Source organism: Ambystoma mexicanum, chromosome 14, assembly GCF_040938575.1.
Source record: "Ambystoma mexicanum isolate Mex_15411 chromosome 14, UKY_AmexF1_1, whole genome shotgun sequence".
NCBI lineage: Eukaryota > Metazoa > Chordata > Amphibia > Caudata > Ambystomatidae > Ambystoma > Ambystoma mexicanum.
In genome coordinates, this window is record NC_090940.1 from 533,974,061 (window position 1) to 533,993,524 (window position 19,464).

General features: G+C 45.6%; 1 protein-coding gene across 3 annotated transcripts in view; it reads left to right on the top strand.

Annotated features, from left to right (window-relative positions):
* BEGAIN (brain enriched guanylate kinase associated) overlaps nt 1-19,464 on the top strand; it is a 1,200,709-nt gene that overhangs the window by 1,114,368 nt on the left and 66,877 nt on the right. For 2 of the 3 annotated variants that reach the window (XM_069637769.1, XM_069637771.1), the window contains one exon: nt 16,648-16,731. The exons of the other annotated variant lie outside the window; for it this stretch is intronic. In XM_069637769.1, the coding sequence (XP_069493870.1) occupies nt 16,648-16,731 (84 nt within the window). The remainder of the gene's footprint in view (nt 1-16,647; nt 16,732-19,464) is intronic. 3 annotated transcript variants of the gene reach the window in all.

Below are 19,464 nucleotides of genomic sequence, written 5' to 3' on the forward strand. Positions count from 1 at the left end.
CTGACAACAAATCCACGTGTGTCCTATTGTAACTTTTAATTTCGTTTTCTAAGCAATGTGCAATGCATCCTCAAACGTGCAGTGAAGGTTTCCCAGTGCCACGGGTCTACAAGTGGAACAATGCAAAAAAAAAATGTGATTAAGAAAAGGTAGATTGGGTGTAATTTGGCATACATGATATAGCACAATATAAGAAGAAAGATGTGGACCGCGCATGTGCTTGTTTAGTGTTATTTTTCGGGCACGGGTTGAGAGTTTCTCAGGTGCATGATATCCTTTCTCTTGTGCACTGTTTCCACGTATTTTGCCATGTCACCACCTGGAACAAGCACAACGCCAGGAAAGTGTGCCCAAGCTGACCAACACTCGTTTATTGCGCCTATTAGTCATCACCGAGTTCGCTTCCTGTGCACAAATTGTTGAGATTGTGTCTCCCTCTCAGCAGCGGCGATTGATGACGAGAAGCGATGTACTATATATTTAACAAACAAACGTACAGGTAAATGTTGCTTTTGTGCTGTAACTCCGGGACACAAATGAAGTTGCTACAATATTGGGGGACTCTGCAATTACCTAGCCAGCCAGACCAATGGTCCATGCCTGGCTGGGAGAGCTGTACGCCCCAGCCAGATATGGCCAATTGGGCATGCGTAAATTCTAGGTATTACTGTGGGGGATGAGCGAGCGCTCCTGAGACCATTTCTTTCTACTTTTACCAGCTCCTCCATAATGGGTGGATGATAGGCAGGTCACTGCCCATTATGGAGGAGCCGCCACTGGGCTCATGCTCCCCCCCGAGCCCATGTTGCTTTGGCCGGGATATCCCCCTTTATTTGACCATTCAGCATGAAAAACTCCCGTTCTTGTATTTCAGACACCCACAACATAGTTTTGTTGCTCATTGCTGTCATTGGAATCCTCTGACCATCATTATCAAAACACTATGTTGAAATCTCCACAGATGTCAATTTGGGGCTCATTTATCTCACATATACCTTATCAATAAGGGATGCCACTGTATTCATACAATCTTCATCTCTAATCCCTACAGGATTCCAATATAAGTTAAACAATAGTATTGCCGACTTGGGCCTCTCCAATTTCCAAATGATCATCTGTACAAAGGGATTGGGATTTTTCATTTCCAGTACCTTCGGCCCCTTGCCCAGTTTTATCAAGGTCATTAAGCCCGCTGTTGGTTTCCCGGCTCGACCTTTTTGGGCCTGGTTGCAACAAACCTCAAAGCAATCACAAATCGGCTTCAAGCATAACTAAGTTTCTTGCATGGACAGGTTGTCATACTTTAAAAAAAATAAGGCTTCCTTGTTGAAGAGATGCGAAACCCCCCCCGTATTCCACAAACCCAGGCATAGAGGAAAGATATCCTGCGTCTTTAAATGTTACTTTCCTTGACTTTGAGTCAAGGACCCGGCCAGCCATGACTAATCTTGGTTTAAATTTCTCTGGTCCGCACTGCCGCACTCCTCCATTACCTTTCTATCTTGGCTTTTCAAGCAATCAAATGTGATTATTATTGACGGTAGATTTCTCTCTAAGGTTGCCACACAAGTAGAAGCATCTGTATGATTTGCGGAGAATACGTTTCGATCTTCATTAGGACCATGATTTGCAGTTTGGCCTGTTTCAGAGGAGACACCTTTCTTTGATGTTGTGTTTGAGCCCCATTTAAGTTAGATGGTATAATACACAGCTTTTCCGTAATTTCAAAGCCGAGAGGGAGTAGGTCAGGTCAGACTTCCAGGAGCGTGTTTCTCACATGGAGAACTACCCAGTCCAGACGAGTTTCATTCACAAACTGGACTATTTTTATATCCTCTGATCTGATATTCCGTAGTTTAGGTGTGCAATGCAACAGTTTCAAGATGTTGCCACAATTTAGTATTAAACTGTCTCTAGAAGGAATTAGCCTCTCAATTGCCACTGACAAGCAAGAGGCTGTAGTATGAGATTGATTGGTTAACGAGGTCCTATTGCAATTATTGAAATACTCTGTTTTAAATATGGATTCCACTTTTTGTACTGTTTTTAATTCTATGTAAGGCGCTATATAAAATAAAATACAAATACAAAAATTATTAGATTCCACTTGACATCTTCCCCTCTTCTTAGCGGTCTATCTGAAATATTAATTCTATCACGGTTACATTTTACCATCAATGCTTGTCTCTTCCCCTACAACGTTTGGAAACAGGTCAACTCAGAATCCCTCTTATCAGTTGTATTCCAGTTGGAGGCTTCCACTCCTCTTCGCTTTCTGTGCCTAAATGTTCAATGTGACAGTTAGGTTTTGTCATCAAGGTGCAGCTCTTCTCAGCCAAGGGTTGAAAATGGGCAGTCGAAGGGTTCCCAGGTGCAGTTCCATAGACGGGGATGCTCTCTGTCCCAGGTCTGAAGTTGGGCTAGCTCGATGCAGCTACAGAGGCGTATGAAGATTTTTTTTCTGGACGTGGGTTGTCAAATTTAGAAAGAAAGCTCTTGATCTATTTGATGTATGTTTGTTACATACTTGCACGTTTTTTTGATTTTTCTTCTGTTTTTCTCCCACCTTATGTCCCTGATATTGAGTATTGCCATCCTCAAGTATCGCAAACACCTTCCTGCTTGCTTTATTTCCACACAGGTTTTGGTGAGCCAAAGCGTCAAAGCACAAGAACCCCCATCCATTATATCTTTATCATCATCTCTTGGAGGATTTACGCTCACAGGTATGCCGATGAAGCTCATCAGGAGCCACAGTGATCACTGTCATTAAGATCCTCGGCTCACTGGATACCACCACTTCCCCATGTATCTCGACACTCTTCCTGCTCAAGCTGTGCTCTATCATCAGGCAAGATATCATCTAGCCGTGGATCAGACCTAGAGGTCACAGCCTTTGAAAAGGTCTTTGGGCCATCTTTGGAAAAGATATTCGACTCCTTCCATCCTTCAAATCGCTCTGTTCTGCAAATTCTTTTACTGAAACGTTCTAGCCCATTTAATTGCTTCAAGAAAGGACGTGTCATCAGTGTGGTTTTATCTGCCACCTCCACCCTTGCTAGATCATACAGCCTACCCTGTCAATGGACTTTAAGTTCTACTTCTTTATCCAATCGGGACTGAATTGCCCCTGCAAAAAGACTCCAGGAATATTAACTTAGTATGAATCGTAGCTGAGAGGGTGGCTTGGTCCTTTATTGTCTCATTCATTTTTTCATACAGCTTGGTAGATGGATTAAGTGCTACTGCCATAACAATGTTCTGAATTTGGCTAAATGGCACTGAGGGGTGATGGAGGGCATTAGAAATTATTTTCTCAGACCATGTTGACTCCCTTGTAGAGGTGGAGGATGAAGTTGAAACCGATGAATGAAAGTCCTGTCTAGTCCCCTTCTCCTAGTATAATTCCTCTGTTTCCGGGTCCAACCGCTCCATGTTTCTCTGAAAACTTAGTTCAAACTCCACTGTGAGTAACTGGCCCTTTTCCTGAGGCAAGGAATTAATTGATTTCCTCTAATCCATATTCCGATCCAAAATACTTTTAATTGCTAGCATTGAAAATGAGCAATCATTATTGATGGAGTCGCTCATCCTCCTTTGCCAGGCTGTTGTGGTTTTGATGTCTGTGATATCGCCATTTAGCCTTGCTGCCAAACAGGAGTGTTGATGCTCCAAGCCATTAAAGTTTGGGCTTGGAGGGGAAGGGCTGACAAGTCAAGTGGCATTTTCCCACAAATTTAGAGAAGCATATTCAGTCGAGTCAGGTCGAATGAAGACATCTTCCAAAAATGCATAGCCTTCTTCCAAACCCGTCATTACATTAGTTCAAGTGGCTTCCATTTCATTTGTCCGTTCGTATCCATCAAGGTATTCAGAGCGCCGATATTGGACTGCCAATCCAACCGATGAAACTTTTATTCCCCTGTACATCGCACTCTCTGATATGAGGCGTCACATCAGCATTAGAAAGCTTTCCCCTACATAGGTCGATGGTTATTGAATGTTCAGTGATTCCATTAGCCGTTCCCAGATCTTCCGTAAACAATCTCCTCCCCACAGAGGACTCTTTACAGGCATGCTCACTTGCGTCTTCCGTGTTTGATTTTATGCCACTGGCTTCTCACGAGTCATCCGAACACAGAGTCTTACAAATGGCCACTGTCAGGGGGATCTGGGGGGGGCTGCCGATGGCCCCATACTACTAGATGCTGCCCCGTCTCTCCTTACTTGGTGGCGGGTGCATGGGTCCTTCGTCGTCATTGGGTCGGCAAGACAATTACTTGTCAATGTATTTGGTACAGACTCTAGTTCAGTAGGTTACCAGATAGCACGGGAATGTCCGTTTAGAGCACACCACGGTCCCTCTGCGGGAATCTTACTTTGCTGATTTTCCCATTGGAGAATCATGTTCAGTTTTATCCATCAATCCTTTACTACTGCACAGACTGCATCGACTCCAAAACTCTGCTGCACAACTCTGTGGCATGCACCGTACTCTGACTCGGGTTTTAGGTGAAAAGGTCCTCCCTGAAAAATAGTGAGTGTGGACAGACTCACAGATTTATCTATGTGATTATTGCGACCCTCACAATTGCGACGGCTGAAAATGCTGACTTTTTTTTAAACCCCTTTACGCCACATATATATGTGGGGGGAGACCCCCTGCAATCCCTCTATATTAATATTATATTCTGTACCCCCGCACATATATATGTGGTGTAAGGGGGGGTAAAAAAAGTCACCATTTTCATCCGTCGTAATTGTGAGGGCGACATTTTGGTACGATTCCCTCACAGAACTAATAGCATCAACTGCAAAACTCTGCTACACAGCTCCGCTCCATGCTGTTGCAGGGGTTTTAGGTGAAAAGCTCCTCCTTGAAGAATAGTGAGTGTAGACAGTCTCACAGGCACCCTGCACCGACTGCAAAACTATGCTGCACAACTCTGCGGTGCAAAGTTGCTGAGTCTTGCTCTGACCCTACGGCCCTGGTAGACATCTATAACCAAACGTTATTAAAAGCATTAAATTACATAGCTCCATCTACGCAAAGCTAAACAGCACGCACACCTCAATTCCTGGTTCACACCCCAGCTGAGAGACCTACGCAAAGCCAAAAGGTGTGCTGAATCACATTGGAAAGGCAATCCAACAGACTAACAAAATCACTTTGATTTCAGCCTCAACCAAGGAAGCTATCCCTAGAGCGAAAAATCCCTTGTCCTGCAAAACCTCCCTCTCACCCATCTCCCCCTCTGAAGTCTCTACCCTCCTCTCCAAAGCCCACCCCACGTCCGCCCCAACTGACCCTCTCCCATCCCTTCTTATCCCTAAGATCTACCCTCTTGTTATTCCCTACCTTACTTCCTTCTTCAACATCTGTCTCTCCTCAGCCACCTTTCCCTCTGCTTTTAAGCACGCCACGATCATCCCCATTTTGAAGAAACCTTCTGCTGATCCCCTTCTCACCTCTAACTTCCGCCCTATCTCCCTTCTTCCATTCCTCTCTAAGCTTCTCGACCGCCTCGCCTACTCTCAGCTCTCATCCTTCGTCTCCAATCTCTCTCTCCTACCCCCCTCCCAATCTGGCTTCCGTCCTAAACACTCTCTTGAAACTGCTCTCACCAACATCCTTAATTCCCTCCTCTCTGCTCGATACTCTAAGCAATCCTCCATTCTTATTCTCCTTGACCTCTCTGCTGCCTTTGACACTGTCGATCATCTCCTTGTTCTCCACACACTTTCTTCCTTTGGGTTCAAAGGCTCTGTCCTTAACTGGCTATCCTTTTACCTCTCTTCCCGTTCTTTTACCGTTTCCTGGGGCAGCCGGTCCTCTCCAACCCAACCTCTAGAATACGGCGTTCCCCAAGGTTCAGTGCTTGGACCTTTCCTCTTCTCTCTTTACACCTCCCTCCTTGCCCCTGATATCTCCTCGTTTGGCATCTCCCACCCTATGCTGACGACACTCAACTCTTCCTCTCTTTCTCTTCCTTTTCTACTGACATCCACCTAAAACTTTCTTCCTGCCTTACTGCCATAAAGAACTGGATGTCCTCCCGCTTGCTCTCCCTTAACACTGACAAGACTGAAGTCTTATTCTTTCCCTCCAACTCGCTTCCCCCTCCCTCTCCTCCTCCTTTCATCCTCTTCCCTCCCATTAATCTCCCCATCTCTCTCCATGCTCGTAACTTAGGCATTCACCTTGACTCCTCTCTTTCCTTCTCCCACCATATCTCTCTCACTTCTCGTGCCTGTTACTACCACCTCTTTAACATTCGCAAAGTCTGTCCCTCTCTTACCTTCCATGCTACCAAACTTTTAATATACTCCCTCATCTTCTCCTGCCTCTTCTACTGCTCTTCCTTATTCTTTGGACTACCCACCTCTCATCTCGCCCCCCTTAAGTCTACCATTCTGCTGTTCGTACCCTCTGACTCCTTAACCCCCGTGACTCTATCTCTACTTCCCTCGGCTGGCTTCCATTTCACTCCCAACTTAAATTTCACTTTCTCTGCCTTATCTTCAAATCTCTCCATGGTCTTGCTCCGCCTTATCTCTCCTCCCTCCTCTCTTTCTACTCTCCTTCCCGTTCCCTTCGTTTAGCTGACCATTTCCTTCTCACTGTACCCCCATCCCCTTGTGCCCCCTCCCGTTTCAGCTCCTTCCAACTCCTACCTCCCCTGCACTGGAACTCCCTACCTCTCGCAATCCGCTCTACCCCTACTTTCTCCTCATTCCGCACCTCACTTAAATCTCTCCTTCTCCATTCTCCTCCTTGAAACCCTTTCTCCCCCCTCCTTATCTTTCCCCTTGAATATCTTCCTTACCTCCCCACTCTCACCTTTTCCCCTCCCATCCTCCTTCTCCTCCTTACCCCTCGCCCTCCCACACAGTCCTACTGCACTACTCTCCCTATTCCATACTGTTAATTGCTCTTCTTACTGTTTTGTTGACTGATTCATATTGTAATTTGCTTCTATCGTTATTTGTTATGTTTCATGTACTAGGTTGTTCAATTGTGCCGCGCTTTGGTGTAAAGCGCTATATAAAGAAATAAGTACAAATACAAAAAAGACACTTATAATAAACCAATTCTACAGGCAGAATCGAATACCAAAGAGCTCTTAAAGATCCTTAAAAAACTCGAATCTCCCATAGCCCAACAGACAAGTGCAATACCAATGCTACCTGGTGCACTAGTATACAAAAAGCACTCCTGGATAAAATCACTACCTTGAAGAATAAAATCAACATTAAAAAATGTAGCTTGTTGACAGACTCCCTTCTTACGATACCCGTCATCAGGCCGTCATTTCCTATTCATTCCTGTAAAACATTCAGCTTCTCTCCTTTGTCCATCTGGGAAGTCGAAAACATTATCAAAAAACGAAAACCTTCGAACTGTCAAGGTGACTCATGCCCAGTACCCATTATCAAGGAAGCTGCCCATGAGCTACCCCCATTTATTACCACCTTTATCAATGCCTCTTTTAAAGCTGGTACTGTACCCGACAATCTTAAGGATGCTTGGGTCATCCCTCATTAAAAAACCCACACTCGACCCCAGTAACCCTTCTAATTATAGACCAATTACCACTGGGCCCTTCCTCCTGAAAATCCTAGACCGAGCAGCCTACTTACAAATTCAGGATTACCTTGAGACCAATAGACTCCTTGGTCTCCGACAATCAGGTTTCCGTCCGAAACATGGCACCGAGACAGCCCTCTTAGACCTTAAAAACACAAATACAGAACATTAAAGACAAAGGCAAGATAGCCTTACTATTACTACTTGACCTCTCTGCAGCATTCAATTTGGTCGACCATCCAACTCTTTGCCGTCATCTAAAAACTGCTTCCCACTTCTCGGATGAGGCCACATCATGGATCAGGTCATTCCTTGCAAACAGAACCATGCGTTTCTTCTCCCCAACGGCATCTGGCGAGCCTTCCCCCGTTACATGTGGGTTCCCACAGGGGTCTTGTGTTTCCCCCACATTATATAATGTGTTCACTAAACCATTGTTCAATATTTTGGAATATCTGGGTACCACCTACACCAACTATGCCAATGACACCCAGATACTCATTCCTATCACAGGGGGACTATGCAACTGACTCACAGGCTCTCAACGTTGTCTACGTAGGTCCCCAATCGTGGATGGTACATTATGGACTATCCTTAAATGACAAGACCAAGTTAATCGTCCTAGGCTCCCACTAAAGACTGAACAAACTTTACCCTGCGTTCAAAGCTTTCAGCATTGATGGGAACACCACCGTCGAATAACACCAAAACCCTTGGTTTTCGTTTGGACTCCACCCTCTCCCTGACTAAACAAACCAACTCAGTGGTCTCCGCCTCAGCCTACACCTGCAAATTGCTGACAGCCTGTAGACCCGTCATCTCTACGCCTAACTGCATCATCTTGGCAAGAACCTTGGTTATGGCAAAAACTAACTATTGTAATGACCTTTATCTAGGAACTAGTCAAATGAACATTAATAAGCTCCAAATAACAATGCGATCAGAGCGGCCCGTAATATACCTAGAAAAATGCACATCTCAGACACCAGAAGGAGCCTCCACTGGCACCCTGTGTCACTCAGAATCTCCCTCAAAGCTCTCAGACTTACAAATAAGTGCCGAGCATCTCAAGCCTCGAATATCTTTCCAGTCTTTTCACTGCACACACAGCTACAGGGCCACTAAGATCCGCACAAGCACATTCTCTTGATATACCTAGACTTAAATCTCAGAACGGAGGGGGGTCTAGCTTTCCTGTCCTTGCCTCCAAACTCTGGAACACACTCCCCAATTCATAGAGATCTGAACCCCGATACTCCACTTTCAAGCACACAGCCAAACTCTGGCTTACGGAGCAAGATCGAATCAACTCTAGTACATAAATGTCTCTTACTTGCTATGCTACAGTAATGTCTATGTGTATTTGCATCTCATGCCTGCTCCGATAGTTCTGACTTTTATGTCCACCCATCTATTGTATTATGTACTTATTTACGATCATGTGTATTTCTCGCTTGAGTCTGTAATAGATGCCTCCTATGTGCCATTTCAACCGTAGTTGTACCTTTAAGAATGTAACTTGAAGTTATCTTTAACCTGTGTTTTATGATATGCGCCCAGATGCCCCTGGGCAGGGTGCGCAATATAAATAAACCAAATACAAATACTCTGTGCTGTGTCAGGGGTTTTAAGTGAAAGGCTCCTCCTTGAAGAATAGTGAGTGCAAACAGACTCACAGACCACACTGCATTGATTGCAAAACTATGCTGCACAACTCTGCCATTATTTTAGATAGTGTTAAATGTCTGAATCACAGTAGAACAAACATTTTTATTATATTATTATTATTTTTATTATGCACTGTTTTACTTTTTTCTTTTTGAGGACAGCGTGCTATAATTTTCTCTCCTCCCTTTCAGTGTTTTGCAGATGAGACACAGCTCTCCTTCAAGCTTCCCGCCTCCTCTTCCTCTCTCATTCCTGACTGCCTGTCTGTCTGCTAATCAGGCATGGTGCACTGCTAACATATCTGCCTTAATGCTAGTCAGACATTGGACCCCTGCTCCCTCTTTCCGTCCCACACTCCTGTCGCCCTCCATGGAGCCCGTTCCCTCTCCCTCACAAAAAACCTTGGTGTCATCTTCGACTTCTCTCTCCCCTTCTCTCTTCACATCACAAACCTTGCCATGAAGTCCCACTTTCAGCTGCACCGCCTCAGAGGCATTCCCCCTTTCCTCACTTTCCCCCAGGAACTCATTGTCTCCAGAGCTCTGGCTCTCTCCAGGCTGGACTACTGCAGCAGCCTCTTCCACAATCTGCCTAATTCCTCCCTGCTCACCCTTCAACTAAACCAGAACAGGACTGCAAGACTTATCCTTGGCATCAAGCCCAGGACCGCATCTCTCCAGCCCTAACATTTCTCCACGGGCTCCTGAATGTGCCCTTCGGTCTTCTAGTCGTAACTCTCTGCAGATCAGACGCTTTCCAAGCAGAGAGCGGGGAGCTAGATCTCTTTCCTCTGCAGGTGCCTCCCACTGCAATGACCTCCCTGCCTTTCTCAGACTTGAGCTGGTTATCCTTAAGTTCTGGAAGCATCTCAATACCTTCCTTTTCTCTTTTTCCTACCCTCTCCCCTTCTAATGTCCCTGTCTGCTTCTTAACTGGCTGCCTGGGTCCTGCAGAGTCTTACAGGGCACCAGGCCCCCGTAATCCGGTCTACCCCTGCACTTGGCCCCCCCTCCCCACCCCAACCCCCGCAAACTGCACTTGCCCTTCCAGGCCCCCCCCCCACTAGTCTAGCAAGGGCTGCACCCTTGTACCCCTTCCAGCCCCTAACCTCGCACGTAGCTGTGGACCTCCCTTCCCCCGCACTCTCTGCTTTCCCATGTCTCGGTTCACCTGGCATCCCCTGGCATTCGCTTTTTTTCTCACGGGCCTTTCTGCCCGGACCGTCACATCCCCCTTCCTCTCTCCCCTGCACTGCTTTTACTGCACTTGCAAGATCCGACTGTCAAGGCCTAGAAGCATTGCTTTTGTCCTCCCTGTTCACCCACCCTTTGTCTTGTTGCGCCTTGCACCACTTGCGTATAGGCGCACTATAAATACCCAATAAATAAAATAAAGCAATAGTTGTTTTAGGGATTTCATGGCAAATCATCTCAAACTGAAAAATCATAGGGCTGTTTATATCGCACAACAATTATAAATAATAACAGTAACAAAAATGTATATGTGATCTTCATGTGGGGTGTATCGAACACCCAGATTCTACAGCTGCTCAATTCCCAAACCGAGAGTTCTGCCCTTTGGGGCATTAACGATCTGGGAATAACGCATTCATGGTCGCATATGAACCTACATTTTGCTTAAGAGGGCTACAACATTTCTGGACAGAACATGCATGTGCAGGCCCTCTCACACAGATGTACCAACCATGTATTGTAATTTTTGGGGCAAAAATAGAGTCATATGTTGTGACGTCGCATGAAGCCAACACCTGTGTCACGCAGGAGAGGGGCACTGTGATCATGTGATGTGAGGAGGAAGGGGAGGTCAGTTAGAAGGAGGAACACCTTGAATAAAGACGTGCATTAGAGTCCTCTCATGGTGTCAGTTTCCCTTCTTTGCATGACAGTGTGAAAGGAAGCCATGTGGGTTAATGTGGTTCAACCCGGTCTGGGTTAGACACCAAACTTGCGAAAAGCAGATCGGCCAACGGGTGTTGGTTCCCAGCGCAGGCGTGTGGGCCTGATACTGGCAGCGGAGGAGCTGCGAGGATACATTTGTGGGCACGGCGGTATAACAAGCCCATCATCATTTTGCAGAGTGTGATCGTCAGGCGCGGCAGCCCGGAAGGAGGTCCTGGCATGGATCGCAGAGCCGGGAGGGCATGTGTGTGTGTGCGCGGCAGGTGGCGCATTTTCGCTGGAGCCCATGTGCAAGGCCTGACAGCCTACACTACTCCACAGGACACAATTGTCAATGGCACACAAGCTGAAACACATAACACAAGCCTGATGAGCGTTGGGAGTCACACAAACCAGCACGATGCAGATGGTGCACGTGTCTGTTGCAAAGGTCAGTTCAAACCACACAAATGCACCATGTGGCCTACCAGCCCCAAAGGATTTTGCCCTGTAGCAGGCAGGCCCACTCCATAGAAGAGCAGAGCCTGTCAGTCACAACCAAATCCAGCCTGGGGGTAAGGGACTATCGTGTTGCTCACTTCACAACCACTACTACTGCACATCCCAGAGGGAAAGGCCTTGTTTCCCATCCCCCAGTGCCAGCTACTGCCCCAGAATGTCAGAGGAGGAAGATCTGACAGTGTCTGTCACCCCACCTGCAGTTCTGCCCTCGAGACTGCAAGACACCTTATCACCCAGCTACCCACTCATTTCGACTTGCCAGAGACTAGCAGTTTGGGCCCAGATGGAGAAAATGGATGAGGGAGTTTGAGGTGTACATCAAAGCCATCGAGCCTCTTGAGGAGGATAAAAAGCACAGCCTACTGATTATCCATTGGCCCCAATATGCAGGATATCGTGGATGAACCCCCAACTGGGACAACAGACACCTATATGCCAACCTCAAAACAGCTCTCACTGACTATTTCATACCCCACACCAACGTGGACTACGAACAGCACATATTTCACACTACAAAGCAACAAAAGGGGGAATCAATGGACTTGTACGTCATGCGTCTACGTATTAGTCTAAAACATTGTGACTTTAACAACTATTCGAATGGCGAAGCACTAAGGTCTCAAATCATTGCAGGGTGTGAGTGTGTTGATTTCAGAAAGAGGCTGCTACAGAAACACTGATTCCTGGAAGAGATACTAAGTCTAGCAAGGTCAGATGCGGCCCTGGCGCTTCATGTGGAGGGTATGAGTGACATCAAGATCTCACATGGAAAGGTTGAGAATGACCACAAACTAGAGGTGATGCAATCAAGCAAAGGCAACAGTGAACCATTTGCTACCAGTGTGGATATGAGTTTCCTCTTGAAGGCACCTGCCTAGCCATCGGACAACAATGCTCAGTGTGCAGAGGGGACAACCATTTCAAGGCTGTATGTTGCATGTACCAAAGCCAAGCATGAGACGAGGGAAATGGCAGGAGACCAGCACAGAGCAGAGACAGGTGGATGCAGAGTCTCCCACGGACTGCAAGCCAGCCCTATGAACCACATCATCGAAAGCAAAGAGATGGGAGAGAAAGAACATGGCGGTCAAGCAAACCAACGACGTCCAGATCCTGAAGACCCAAGAGGTACGTTTGATGCCTGAGTGAACAGTCGCAGTGGCACAGCAGTTCCAGTGCATTGTCAGAAGAAGACGTGAGGAGAAAGTAAAACCCTTGAGAGGAGTCTTGGAAAAGACCAATACTGTTCCTCCAAGTGAATGACATGGCGGCTGAGTTCTTAGTGGACACAGGAGCCACAGTAAACTTCATAAGTGAAGAGGTTTACAACAATCTTCCTCACGCCCGCACCTACGATCAGCAGAGGTAAACATCTACCTTTATGGGTAAAAAAGCCCACTGCCCTGCAAGGGGTATTTCATGGCGCAATGCAGATACAAAGCACAAACAAGCAAAATATTGATCCATGTTCTGGAGGCCGCAACTGACAGTTGTTGCATTCTAATTTTCAAAGCCGACATCGATATGGGCCTCATACATGTGCTCTACAGACTCATGGCCCACAAGTTCTTGGACCCATCCGCAAAAATAAGCAACTATTCCCAACTCTATTCAAAGGTCTGGGCAAACTAAAAGATCGACAGATCAACTGACACATTGATCCACTAGTATCCGGCTGTAGCCCAACACTACCATGGAATTCCAGTAAACATACAAAGATAGGTGGAGGAAGAGCTGAATAAACGACTGGATGCAGACATCATAGAACCTGCAGAAGACCTTTCCCTGTGGGTAACGCCAACTGTTCCAGTGCCCAAAAAGGACTCAAGACATCAGGATATGCGTAGACATGTGAAGACCGAACAAGGCTATACTGAGGGAGCGTCATCAAGCCCCTCGGATCACCGACATGGTGCACCTGCTAAATGGCGCCACAGTGTATTCGAAACTGGACATTAACAAAGGATAGCATCAATTCGAGTTGAGCAAAGATCAAGGTACATAACAATGTTTGTTACCCATTTAGGAGTTAACAGATATAAACATTTCAGTTTTGGAGTCTCCTCGGCCGCCGGGATTTTTCAGGTGGAGATACATAATGTCATAAAGCATATTCCCAACTGTTTATAGTGACGATATTCTGGTATTCGGACAAGATCAAGACCAACATGATAACACCCTCACAAGAGTGTGCATGGCACTTGAAGAAGCTTGCCTCACTCTAAATAGGGAAAAATGTTAATTCAGGAAACACACTCTTCGGTTCTTTGGACACCTATTCTCGGCACAGGGCATGACCCCAGATCCAGAGAGCTCTCATGGAGGCAGACCCACCAACAAATGTATCTGACCTACGATCCTTCCTACGGCTCACTAGCTATTGAACCCGGTACATCCAGGATTTTGCATCAGCAAGTGGATCCTTTTGAGCACTGACGAAACAACAAGCAACATTTGTGTGGTCAGACAGGCATTTCAAAAAATAGCTGATGCCAAAAACATGGCATACTTTAACACAGCAAGCAAGATGGAACTGATTGTGGACATGATCCCCGTAGGGCTAGGCGTCATTTTGACACAGATCGATCCCAAGGACCGCGGAGTGCTTCATATCATCTCGTAAGCCAGCAGAAGTCTGCCGAGGACCGACCAAGCCTACTCACAAGCTGAAAAGAAGGCCTAGCTGTGGTTTGGGCCTGTGAGCATTTTCATCTTTTCGTATATAGGGAAACCTTTCACCATGGTCATGGACCACCAAGCCTTTCTTTTCATTTATGGAAACCGTCAAGCAAAAATGCCTTCCAGAATTGCACTGTGATCTCTGAGATTGCAAGACTACCGTTTCTGCATCATTCATCGCCCAGGGAAGGATAATAATCCTGCTGACTCTCTATCAAGATACCCACGCAAGAAACCCCTGTCTGCGCCCTCCATTGCAGACCAACACATACACTATTTTGAACATGCAGCCACCCCGAAAGGCATTGAAATGACACACGTTGCACAGGAAACCGTAAACAACCAGGCTATGCAAGTCATCTTCAGATGCATGAAGTCAGGTTGATGGAAACAAGCCAGACAGGCGGGTGAGAACACCAACCCAAACATCCATCAAGACATCAGAAGCCTAGTGGCTGTGAGAGAGGAGTTGGCCCAATCTGAAGAAGGGCTCCTGCTCAAAGGGCCCAAGATAGTCATTCCTCGAACACTACAAAGAAAGATTCTGCAACTGGCACACAAAGGACATCAAGGTGTTGTGTCCAAACAAGAGAATGCTTCGACAGAAGGTGTGGTTTCTGAAGTTGGACTCGCAAGTGGAAACGCTGCTCTGACATCATCCCTATCACACATCCTGAGCCATTGCATATGACTGCCCTCCCCGAGAAGGCATGAGACGAGGTATCAATGGACTTTTTGTACCCCTAGAAAGGGGACAATGGACCTCTGTTCACAGGGCAGGATTTTAAGACTTTCGCAGAGTACATGGGTTTCACACACAGGCTGATCACACCTCTCTGGCCACAGGCTAGTGGAACTGTAGAATGCTTTATGAGAAACAATAAGAGAAATGTGCAAATTGCACGTCTACCGCATACCAACTGCTGCGTGATTATCGTAACAAGCCACACAGCACTACCGGAAAAGCACAATCTGAAGTGATGGTTGGACGAAACATACGCACAAGAATGTCAAATGTCCTGAGTCCTGAAGAAAAATATAATATTAGACAACGAGACACGGGCACCAAGGAAACCATAAAAGGGCGAGCGATGTGGTCAGGAGAGCGCGTGAGAATGATTTGGAAGTGGGAGATGTTGTGATGGTGCGCCAGCCCCAGACTAGAAAACACACAGCTGCTTTTGACAAAGAGCCACTGACGGTCACATGAATTAAAGGGTCTCTTGTCACAGCTGAAGGAGAGAGGAGGGAGGGGACACGAAATTCTGGGCATTTCAAGAAGATGTCTGGGATCATCGCAGATTGTCAGCTGAAGAAGTTGATCCACAGGAGTGAGATACTCCCTACGAAGGTAATTGTGAGGACTCCAGTGAAGAACAAGTCAGTTCACCTGCGAGAGGGAGACATGACCACACACCCATAAGTCTAGTGGAGAGGCCCCAGCGGGCCAGCACCCCATAGACTTACAGAAGAAATTAACTGAGAAGTAACGTTTTGTTAAGAAAGGTGTGGGGGTTGACGTTGCATGAATCCGATAAGACGTACATTAAAATCCTCTCATGGTGTCCGCTTCCCTTCTTTGCATGAAAGCGTGAAAGGAAGCTGTGTGGGTTAACGTGGTGTAACCCTGCCTGGGTTAGACACCAAATGTGTGTCGAGGAAACCGCAATTTCCGGCAGTAAAAAGAGCAATAGGTCACTTTTAGGGACAGTGCCTACCGAAACGTGGCCTCAAAAAGCATAGGAAATTCTCTAGGAAACATGGCTTTGGTGTATTTTAATGCATACAGTGCTTTTTTGATCTTGTTTGAACATGTTCTCATGCATTTTTGGCCAGTTAGACAAGCTTTCAGAGGCATCATCTATCTAGCTCGCCATGTGAAGCCTCGTAGAAGACAGTTCCGGCAGATAACACTTAGATAAAGTGGTGTATTATCTAAGCTTAATATACCATATCCTATTGTGATTGTGTGGTAAGTACTCTGCCTTAATAGACTGAGGTAGAGGATTTCACTTTCAATTACATTACAGATGTTCATTGCAATTGAGTCCCTTTAAGAACGTGACGTCACAGATCCTGTAACCAAACCACAGTTATCAAATGTATGATGGAGACGTCGGCTGCTCTGCATACAATCTGAAATTCTGTGCATGCACTTAAAAAAAAATACTCCGTTTTTCTGAATACAATGAACAGTACATGAGCAACATTCAAGCCATTTTTTTTCTAAAACGCTAGCTTAGTTGGAAGCATTAAAAAACAGTCCTTTTTCTGTTTTTGTTTTTTTTATAGGCAATCTATAGAAAGGACTGCAATCTAGCTTCCCAGCTGCTTCAGTGCAGCAAGACATTCTGCAGGGCCCATAAACTTTCTGAGGTAATGTTACCAAATGTACTTTAATAATATTATTTCAATCATGTGGGTGGAGAAATGACCAGTCGGGCGAAAGATGCAAGAAAGGTTGGGTTTGGCACCACTAACAGAGCTCCTATTCTGGCTGATAGTTGGGGGGCTGTGCTTGCTCAAAGCTGCCAAGTGTCCACATGTCGTATGTGATTCCAACTTCTTGTCTGACAGGTTGCCCAATGGCTCTTTGCATTCTGGGACACATGGCTGCACTGCTCCCATCATACACACAGTCCTAAATATCCCAGCATGAGAGGTACTCTTGACAGCTGGGAGGCTTCTGAAAAGGAACACTCATTCCGTTCCTACCAAGATTTAATAACAGAAATCAGGGAGACTGGCTACTGCTTTGGAACAAAGAACATCTCTTATTATCAATAATAATTGCAGAGCAAAATGTTCATATGTGAGAAACCCTTAGCACTTGTCATACATACCAGACTTCTTGCTTTAACTTTTAAAATGTATTGTACTTTGATGTAAAAATTAAAACCGATGACCAACTAGTTTTCCAATTTGCATTTTGGGACTTTTTCTCAGACTGTAGCTACAAACACTGTACTTGGGATGTGGCCATTATTCGTTCCAACTCCAACCCAACACCCCAAAAGTTTTTGGCTCAGCATCATTTAAAAAAAAAAAAACGTATTTATTAAATCCTTTTTTTAAAAAAAAGTTTAAACTCAAAAGGCCTCACAGGAATATGGCCTCTGTGGAAAATGTATTCCCATTAATAATTTATTTTTGATTCTGTAAATTATAATGTTACGATGCTCTAATTAAAGTCTACATGGGTCTCATTGGAGTGCTATCTTTAACAAAGTAGCTGTAACGATTATATTAACTAATGAAATACTGTTTGCTTATTTTTGTGAGATACTGGACTACTACGTTACACATGAACGTTGTACCTGTTGTGTAAATTGTGTTCTTTTAAAAATAAGTAAATGCAAATTGGGCCTCATTACAAGTTTGCTGGTCAGGAAACAGGGGTGCCGGTAAACTCACCGGCATTCTTGTTTCCGGACCGGCAAACTATGTGTCTGCCTGCTGTGGCAGCTCTGGCCGACACGTCTGCCCACATCGGTCACGGTGGGCAAATCATTCACGGAAGCGCCGGCACCGTTGGCAACAGTGCCGGCGCTTCCGAGTGCCCACTCCCATAGAGTCCTATTGGATTCTATGGAAATGGGGACTTATATTTTACCAGCGCCTGAGTTCCCGGGCCGCCGGATTTGGAATCCTCCTGTAGGCACCGGCAGGATTACCGCCGGACTCGTAAAGAGGCTCATTGTCTTTAAAAGTGATTATAATAGTATAATTGACTATTACATCCTAACAGCACATTTCAAACAATGTTTACAACCTAATAAATATTCTGTGTGCAATAGCTGTAATTTACATTCAGTCCTACACACAGAGAAGGTCAATCATTGATTTGTTTAAAGACGCAACTGGAAACATAGATGGCCAGTCCTCATTACAATGTGAACTACCCAATAGCCTTCAGGAAAAGCAATGTGTTATGGCATTTCCTCGACATTTTAAGCGAGTTAGGGCTATGCAAGGATGTATGCAGATTCAGGTGAAGTGCCATTTTGGTACCCCTTCTTTAACTCTGATATAGGGCGGCCATATTGTATGTTTTTAGGGACAACATGATAGTATTTGGTGCCCTGATGCAAGCCCTTGATATTTTATAGCTCATTATCCAACAAGTAGAGAGATAACCAGTGTCTTTTAAAGTAGAAGCAGAACATTGTTAAGATCACTCTCACACCAAGTTCCATCTTTGTTTTGTGAGTATTAAGTCAATTTAAAATAAAGAGGGCATATATGCCTTTACACATGTAGATCTATTTTGCTGTAATAAAAGCTACCAATGAAATGTAGGATTCTTGTTGCTTAGAAAAGCTGATTTCGAAGGCAATCGTAAATCATGACCAGTGTGACGAGTCCAGGGAATTCAGCTCTTCTCCGCAAGGGAGAACCACCTTCTTTTGGATTTTGGAGGTCAGCCTGTTACGCAGTACCCCCTCGAGGGCCAAAGCAGGATCCCACTGGGGTGACACCCCTCTCCGGGAACAAGAATTGCCCAAGTAAAGATTCCATCCCACCTCCCTTCATTTTAATCACACCAATGTTTGTCGGTATATGGGAATTGAACATTGTGATGCTGCAAATGCTGTTGGAGGGAAAAGGCCTCATCGTCCCAGTCCTGCCACTTCTCTGTTGGTGTTTTCTGTGTGATCTTCTGCACAGAAGTCCAGTTTGGATCTCTGGCAGGGCAACTCTTCATTCTTACCTTTTGGTGAACAGTACCAATGGGATAGCCTTATGGCAACCATGGGTAGGGGTACACACTTGTACCCCTAGTGCATGTTTTTGGGCACATCTGTGTTGGCCACAGAGCAGGGTATGGGGCTGGTCGCAGCTACATGCTGATGTGACAGTGGCTCTAGATTTCTTCCATGTTTGGGATACCCAGGCTCTGCCATAGTTATCAATGGATTCCTACACAAAGGCAAGATGGCCACTGGTGGCCTCTTTGTTGCCTTTGCCTTACCCCCCTTGTTTCTCAATGTCTTGAGAAACCCTGTCTCTCGTCTTTCCCCAAAATGGTTGTTGGCTAGAGCCTGCTAATATGCATTCTGTTTTGTGGGTGTCTGGTTTTGGTTGTGACACACAATGCCCGTGCCAGTC